Genomic DNA, 9,020 nt, shown 5'->3' with positions numbered 1-9,020 from the left:
AATACTAAATAAAAGGAATTGAAATACATGCCACTGGGCTAGGTTAAAAAGTTCCTATAAGACCAAATCGATGATTCATAGAACGAGGAGAAGAAATTGCAACCTTCAATTGTACGTGTTTGGTTGTAAAGATAACAAAATAGGGTAAAATTTATTGAATCTGAGAGGAATTTTCGGCACGGACGGGTAAGTGAGGGACGAGTAGTGATTTTGAATTTCTTTTGTATCTTTAAACGGTCTTGGTTTGAGGGGATGGAGGAGAAGGTGTTGACGGAGGACCAGGAAATGGTCGTCGATTTGGTGGTGGTGCGGAACAAAGAGGAGATGATAGATCTGAACATAAAAATAGAAGAAAAATAGACGGAGTTGTTCGTGGAGGAGACAAAGGTACAACTGATGGTGGTAGCGGAGGTGTTGCTGCTAGTTTTCGCAGAGCAATTTTCTGCTGCTGGTGGTGATGGTGGTGGGGAGAAGGTGGCGGAAGAAAAGAAGAAAGAAAAAAGAAAAGAGAGAAGAAGAAGAAAAAGAAAGATAAAAGGGTATGTTTGGCTTTTTTAAAAATAATAAAAACTAAATTTACTCGTTACTATTTGATATGGGGTTTTTGTGTCACTTTTTAATCAAATGGTTTTTATTTATTAAAGATAATATGACTGGATTTTTGTTCCACAAATTTGGTTACCTTGGTGTTTTGTGACTAGTTTTGTAATGATTATCTAAAATAATCCCGGTGACTCGATTCTTTTACTGCCTCCCTAAATCGTTGTGGGTGGTATCCCAAAATTTGTTAAATAAACAATTCTTTCACCGTAAGTTGTAACCTTCCGATGTATGGGCTGTGCCGTTCCGTGCGGATTGAATCTACTCCAAATTAATTTGGGTAAGAAAGTGACAACATCGGGCCATTAGTTAGCAGAGACTATTCGACCGGAACCATTTCTTTTTTCCTTACATCTCTCCCACTCTTTTCAATATCTTGAGATTTTAAGCATAAAGTCAACGCAGATGTCCACCTCAAAAAAGTCCATCGGATTCGTATATTCATGGTTAACCACCACTTTGTTCGCAACAAGCTTACCTGATCGTGATCACTTGTCTCTCAGACGTGAACTCCATACCCGATTTCTTTTGCTTCTTCACTTTGATTTATAAACACCTATAATCTCAAACCAAAGACACATAAATAATCCTCACAAGACAAGAGAAAAAAAACCTGAAGTATCCTTTGATTCAATCATTTGTGAGTACAACATTTTTGAATCTTCATCATGAGATTGTTTGCAAGACCTTCGTGTGGTTGCTCATTGAAATCCAAGCTCGGTAAAAGACCTTCATCCGTATCATGTTGCTCTATCAAATCCAAGCTCATTACACGACATTCATTCTCATGCGGTGCTCGCAGTTTGAAAACCACCCCTACTTTTAAGAAACAAAGCAGTGGGAGAAAACTCTTCAAACGTTTCAGAATCAAGAAACGTCTATCCGTAAGACGACCTAGATTTCGTCGTAATCGACCTCGTGTTTCTAATAGGAGGAACCCGATCCGAAAATTCTTAGCACTTTTCCGTCGTAAGAATCGGCCACCTGTACCTGCTACTGTTAGGAAACGCACCAATGGTAAGAAGTTCCGATTACTGTCAGTCGTACTCTGTAGACGTCGTAAATCATCACCTACGCATCATCACCAGACAACGTCGGAGGAGGAGAGCGACGAAGTAGGAGAGCTACGGAGTGGAACTTGTGGGACTGGAGAAAATGATAGGACGCTATTCCCTTCGCCATTGACACCAGCTTACGTGAGACATAGTGGCGTAAACAAAAGAGACGTTATGGGCAGTGGTAGTAGTTCCAGCGACGTCGATGGTGCTTGTAGGAGTTTCGAGAGTCATCTGGTGGAGATGATTATAGAGGAAGGCAAAATGTGTGATCTAACAGACGTTGAAGAACTTTTATACTGCTGGAACAATTTAGAAAATCCTGTTTTTATTGGTTTGGTTTCAAGATTTTATGGTGAGTTGTGCAAGGACTTGTTTTCGAATGATGATCAAGACGAAGAGGAAGAGGATCAAGAACAGAATACTAGCACCATTCCAGACTTTAATTCCTCCTGTAATCAGTAGTATTCAAATGAATCAATCCGATTGTTGTGATTCATTGTTTAAGGAGTGTTTGTAATTGAATTTCAAGTTTATTTAATACTTATATAAGAGAAGATAATTGTTTTGTTTGTGCCCCATTAATTTGAGCAGATGGACGACTCTTCTGCCATTTAATCTGTGGATTCTCACCTGTGCTGGCCAAGCTGGAATGGCATAAATTAATAGAGTTAAGAGCAACCATAGTCATGAGACGGACCAAATACCAAAAGCCAGACTAAAAGCCAAAAAAATTGGTATTCTGGGTGTTCAAGCGCAATGGGGGACGACCAAAATTTGGTGAAGCGTAACTTATACGAACGCTTGGTGCGAGACGGAACTTATACTCACGTTTCTTGACCGAGCGTCTTTATAATATGCGTCTGAACGAAACGGAGGTATTACGTGCGCCTGATTGAGGCGCAGGTATAGTTCACGCCTAACATGGGATGGCGATGGAAAGTGCGTCTACTGGGACGGAGATGTTATGTGCGTCTGATACATACGGAGATAGAAAGTGCGTATGACTCGGGCGGACATAGAAGGTGAGTCTGGGTAGCCAAAGAAAAAAAAACAAAAATGTCCGTGAGAAGTAAATGATTTGAGCACTGCACATTCGTTTCTTGCTTCCTCCTCAAAGAGGGTAGTTTATGATGTTGATATGGATGGGGGGCGTAACTGCTTAGAGCAACCACAACCATGGTGAAAGAGGAAGTTAACTGGGTGCATATAATCAACGAAAATTAAAACTGGTATCAGGCGCACACTATTCTTCTGCCCATCTCATATGTAACTTAAAGTTGTGTTTCATCCAGACGCACGTATAATCAACGCCCATATCATACGTAACTTAAAGTTACGTTTCATCCAGACGCACAATAAAACTACGCCTGATATTGGGCGGATGTATTAGATGCGTTTGAAGGGGCGGAGTTTATACGGTGTTTATATGCTCGCCTGATTGCATACGGTGCTTAAACTAACGCCTGGTTTCATACGCTCCTAATACTTCCGTCCCACTATATCTTCTTTAGTCTGGACAGACGACCACATTTGGTCTCAAACCCTAAATTTGGCGACCAAATTTGGGTTTACTCCTCACCACTGCGGCACTCTCTAGGACCACATTTGGGTTTAGGACCCAAATTTGGTCGTGACTGTGGTTGCTCTAAATCACATGGAAAAAAAGGAAACACAATGGTAAATACGAAATCCCCTTGTAGAAGGTTCAGTCACTTGGCAAACAGATGAGGCTAAAGATGCCATGCGAAAAGATTTGTCTTTCCGAGAAGACATTGATGATGATCTAGAATCCGGAGCAAGACAAGCCGAAAAAAACATGTGAATGAGAGGACATACTATCATGTCGGAAAAAATATAAGAAAACAACTCGCCGCCAAGGGGGACGGGGAGAGAAATGCTCAACACGCATGGAGACCTTCTGCAAAAAGAACTCCAAACTCTGTAGGAGGGAAAGAAGAGAAAAATGAAACTCATACCCTTACTACAAAAAAGCATCCCTTTTTAAATAGAAGAAGAAGTCTTCAAAAAAACCAACCAGCCTCTTCAAAACCAAGAAGGTCAAAGACGAGGAAAACAAGACGATAAGAATCCATGAGGAAAAGTAAAAAAAAGAAGATATCTTTCCTTCCACACAATATAAGAAACCAAGGTATAACTAACCGATGCCTCAAGTCCAACGGATAAAAAGCGCCCTAAATAATGCAGACGTGGCGAATGGACGGGACGGTACGAAGTTTTCTTCCCATCATGTCGTCGGCATGTTGCAAAGAAAGGGAGCAAAATGTGAGGGTAAAATACCCGATGGCCACGTGTCGACATCCTAAGGGGTGAATCCATAATAAGATGATGAGATAGGAGCAACGAATCATACTCTAAAAGGTGACTTTGTCTGAATCGAGACACCTGATACAACGTTACATGAATGAGTAGTCTAATCTGCTCAGAAGGTCAAGTCTAAAAAGAAGAACCGCATTTAATGAAGGATAAGGGAAAAGACGTGGGCAGATCTACATCGTAATGGAGGGCTCAGACAACCTATACTATAGCCCATAAGTGATAGAACACGAGGTTCTCCAAAGAAGGGCTACACGATCTAAAGGAGAGCGAGACAACTCGGAGGGAGAACCAAGCAGGCCATCACGAGGGATAGTATAGAACCAGTCCGAAGCAGTGAAGGCGATGTACGATAGCTCCACCAGCTCGGACGACCAAGCCTACACAAGGCTAGTTTCCCTATAAATACCAGTCCATGTAGAAGGAAATGGACAACTTATGTATTATTAGATGGTCTTTCTACAGAGAATTCCTGAGAGAGATCTAGATAGAGAGAGAGTAAGAAATCTAAGTGAGATTTGTAGCTCTTTCAAGGGTAAGACTTTATAATCAATAAAGAAAACATCTTCTTTCCCATGGACGTAGGTCTTCATGGCCGAACCACGTTATATGCTTATGTTAATATTTACTTTTCATGCTCTTTACATCTTGAATCTTATATGTTTTAGTAGTTTTTAGTCTTAAATCTTACTTGGGTGTAGTCATCAGAAAAGATGCAACTACACCATTTGTTCGAACAGAATTAAATCCACCAACTACTTCTTTCTTTCTTGTTAAACTAAGAATCTAGATCTGATTTTGTGTTTCTACATAAAAGTAAACTCTTTTTAGTCTGACTTTTTACTAAAAATAGTCTCCCACTAATCCGCGTGCTTTACCATTATATCTCAGCCGTTTGTATTTAATTTTGTGTTTCTACATAAAAGTAAACTCTTTTTAGTCTGACTTTTTACTAAAAATATGGGTCACGGGTCTCCCACTAATCCGCGTGCTTTACCATTATATCTCAGCCGTTTGTATTTATTGGACGACCAAAGGGAGTCCCTATGTGATGAAAAAACCAATGTTGTCCGTCACAACAAATGTGTATAGAAAATAAAATTAGTTTTAATTTCATGAAATTCAAATTCATCTTCAAATAATCAATCAAATCTTTCACAAACTTCTTTCAACTACAATCATATAAACATATTATCAGTTCGCATTTCATCTAATCATCCACTGAATCGATCAGATGATTCGGACTGTAAAATGGGTAAAGAAGATGAACTTTTCGGAAACAGAGTCACTTGATCCGACCCATGTCCCATGTTCGACCCACATTAAAAACCCAAATAAAAATGCACACAAGATTCGGAATTTGAAAAATTGAAATGGATATTTCGTGAAATTGAAAAGGAAAATTAATCTGAGTAACCCATTCAACATCTTTACAAACAAAACCCCATTAACAAATTTCAATTTTTGTTACAGAGAATGAAACGAAGAAGAATTAATGGAGAAGATGATTATTAAATACAAAAGAAACAATACTTATTTGATTAATTTACAGAAGATTATTTAAAGTACATCTGATCCTCCAAGTTGATTGCTTCACAAGAGACATTGCGATATTGAAATCGCCATGGAAAAAATGTCTTCTTCTACACCTCAGATTTGGGAAAGTCTAGAGATTTCCATAGTTTTTAACAAATAATCAAACACTGATGGAACAACAAATTAAGTAAGAACCCATCACTCGAGAGCAAGGATTCTGCATTTCAAATAAATGGTTTTGCGTTGACATACTCACACCGATTGAGAGACCTAGAACTAGAACAAGCAGCTTTATCATTTTATCGGATTTATTAGAGAACCAAGAATTTTGTACTCAAGAAAATATCAAAATTTTGATGTTAATATTTACAACCGAACACGTGGATACACAGGAAACGGATACAGACTCAAAGGTAACATGTACGTGTGCTAGTGATAAGAGTAATGGATTTGATGATCTGCTCTGTAGCAAAGGAAAAATGATTTATGGACACGTCCATATTTCAACGCGACCTATTCGCACATGCGTGCATGTGTTGGATGGATGGATTGGAGAAAATGAGATTTTTCTAGAACTGCCCAAATTGTTCTCTATTATAGTTGCTGGCAAGAACATTGCAAGTCCGATACTTATTGACTAGTAATATTTATGCATTCGATAATACTATCCGTCCCTAACAAAAGAGTCGTAAAATATGTAGTTTTACTTAAAACTAGACTAGACTAAATCTGATTGATTGTTGGTCGGTCTACACTGCTCCAGCAGTAATCTAGTTGTTACTAATCATCTTAGCCGTCCACTTCATAGAATCGAATGGCTAGTAGAGTTTGTTCGATTTTGTCTCCCTAAAAGTGTCTCCCGATCCCCCCTCATATAAAAATCCTACTAAATCAAAAACCAATATAAATCTATCATCAATGATTCTTCATCCATCAACAGCACCAGAAAAATCATGACAGACAGATCGACATTTCAAACATCCATTAACGCAATATGATTTCTCCTCTCAAAAAATTAATGTCTTCCCCAAAAGTTTTTCCATATGTGATAGATGGTCTGCAACACTTGTAAAATAGACGAGGTAATAATGTTATTGTTATTTTTATTTTTACTGCAAATGTTTGCTTTTTTGTTTTCCTTCTAAATCTTGATGAAATTCGTACTCTCTGTCTGCAGCCTGTGGAATTCTGTTGAAAGATACCAAATTCTTTCTGCAAGATCAACAACAAGAAGAATGGATGGCCTATTAATGCGGATTTATGTGATAAAAATGTGGGATGCAATTGATTTTATTTATTCTAAAATATGGAGTGCCAACTTATCTCTAGTTTTGTATTCTCATTCATTTAACACTTAATGTTCTTTTCTACTTAGTAAATCTAGCTTACACTTTCAATTATCTAAGTTGATACTGATGTTGTTTTGGTTTAACAAAATGAGATGTATTCAGTTGATATGAAGTTGTGTTTTGTGTTATTGTCTCTGTTGCTTTGCTTGTCTTTGTTCCTATCTAATGGAGAGTTGTCTTGTTTTAGGTTTTATTGACATTGATTTGTGTCACTTGCGTCAATCGGTTAGGATTTGGTTCCATCAATCAAACCGGGCCATCTAACTATGTTGTTCTCATGACATTGAAAAAGATGGATTACTAGACAAATGAATGTCTAGCACTATCTCCCTGAGACTTGTAACAGATGATTCTACAGTAATATAGTTGAAGTAGCATATCAAGAGGTTGTTGGTTTGAAGAGGATGAGGAGCTCCTTCGTTAGGAAGAGAAGAGTTAGTAAGCTGAGAGTGAGCAAAAAGTAAATGGTGGAGCTGCTGACAAGGAAAAATGCGCTAAGGAAAAACATATGTAAGTGTCTCTAGCTTTGTAATTTTATTGACTAAGATATGTTGATCAGATTGAAAGAGAGAGTTTCCCTTCAACCTCAGGATGGCCTATTGTTTGTTGGATTGTATTAGGAAATAATATAGGAGACTATAATTAGGAGATATAATTTAGGTTAGTTTGAGTTATATTAGGAATTGAATATCTTGAGAACCAAGTCTTGTGTCTTGAGAGCCAAGTCTTGTGATTGTATAAATAGCTAGAGAATTAATGAGAAAGAAATACCGAATTATTATCAATGTAGTCTATTGCTTCCGCGCGTTTATGCTCTCCTCTCTCTTGCTCAATCCATAACATGGTATCAGAGCGAGGTGAGAGGAAGAGAGAGGAGAAGAAGAAAGAGTTAGAGAAGTTCTATTGTTTTTCGTTTTAGGGTAAAAAAAGAAAAAAAAAAAAAAAAAAAATTTGCTGCCGTTCGTAGTTGAGTTTTTTCCTGAACAAGAAGGATGCAAAAGAAGACTTGTTAAAGTCGTGTTGGTGTACGTAATTGAGCCGAAGAGATGCATCTCAGATGGTGAAACAGGGACCGAAAATAGCTTGCAGATACAACAAGTTATGAAGGGGCGATGCTGGCTGCTGTTATTTGAAGATTAATTGGACAAAAGTTTGGTCCGAAAAAAAAAAAAAAAAAAAAAAAAACGTGATGTTTCAACTGAGAAGAACTCTAACGAGATGGTGAGTTGTTGCGAAGGATTGATTAAGGGCTTGTGAGAGAAAAAAAAAAAAAAAAAAGTGCTAAGCTGTTGATGCTTGGTGATAGTCCTGCAATATTGAGCAGGAAAGATATGATGGCTTGCTGCTGCCATTGTCGTAAGAACAGAGATGAGTAGCTTTAGCCGAGAAAACAGAGTTTGGAAGGTGTTGATATGGATTAGGAAACAGCAAGAAGACGGTATTGCTGTGATGATTCGAAGAAGATTTTTCGAATGCAAAAAGGAGACAGTAGAGGCTCGAGAAGTTGCTGCCTTATTTTTGACCTATGGGGATGGTGTTTGGCTGCTATTAGTTCGATTGAGAGATATGGAAGCAGGAACGTTAACTATTTTCTGTTGATGCTATTAACGATGATGGATTTTAGTCAAGAAAGAATAAAGACTGGAGATTGCATGCTGCTGCTACTGATGGATCTCTGATCTTCGGTGATGGAAGATGAAGCTGTGATGGGTTAGAGAGATGGAAGTCGTGATGAAGATAGTCCGAGTTCGATTTTACAAAACAGGATGCTGTGGTGAACACGAGTTAGACAAAGTTAAAAGAAGAAGCAAAAATTGTTTAAGGGTTGCAAGTGTTGATGTGTTGGCTGAGTCTTCACCAAGGTTCGAGAGTTTAAAAAGAAAAAGACGAGTCCGTTGTTGTGAGAAAGCATGAGGAAGAAAGCTATGTCGCTGCTGTGGATCAAAGATGGTTTGCTGCTGAGAAGGTAAGATGAATACACACATGTTTAGGTGTTGTTCTCGGAAGCCTGAGACAAAATTTGGAAACCAACAGGGACCGTAAATAAGGATGGTTGCTGTCACAATTTATGGCAGTGGTGATGAAGGTTGGTGATGATAACTATGGTTGATCACGATGGTGATTACAAAGAAGAGAAACTGTT

The 9,020-nt window shown here is 38.3% G+C and overlaps 1 protein-coding gene across 1 annotated transcript; it reads left to right on the top strand.

Moving 5' to 3' along the window:
- Nucleotides 1–1,209: 1,209 nt before the first annotated feature.
- Nucleotides 1,210–2,186, top strand: LOC113278206 (transcription repressor OFP17-like). Its single transcript, XM_026527101.1, has one exon. The coding sequence runs from the start codon at nt 1,269–1,271 to the stop codon at nt 2,118–2,120; it is 852 nt and encodes a 283-aa protein (XP_026382886.1). The 5' UTR covers nt 1,210–1,268; the 3' UTR covers nt 2,121–2,186.
- The last annotated feature ends 6,834 nt before the right edge of the window (nt 2,187–9,020 follow it).

The sequence above is a fragment of the Papaver somniferum genome, chromosome 5, assembly GCF_003573695.1.
Source record: "Papaver somniferum cultivar HN1 chromosome 5, ASM357369v1, whole genome shotgun sequence".
Taxonomy (NCBI): domain Eukaryota; kingdom Viridiplantae; phylum Streptophyta; class Magnoliopsida; order Ranunculales; family Papaveraceae; genus Papaver; species Papaver somniferum.
The sequence above is the reverse complement of the archived record's forward strand: the minus strand, read 5'-3'. Positions and strand labels throughout refer to the sequence as shown.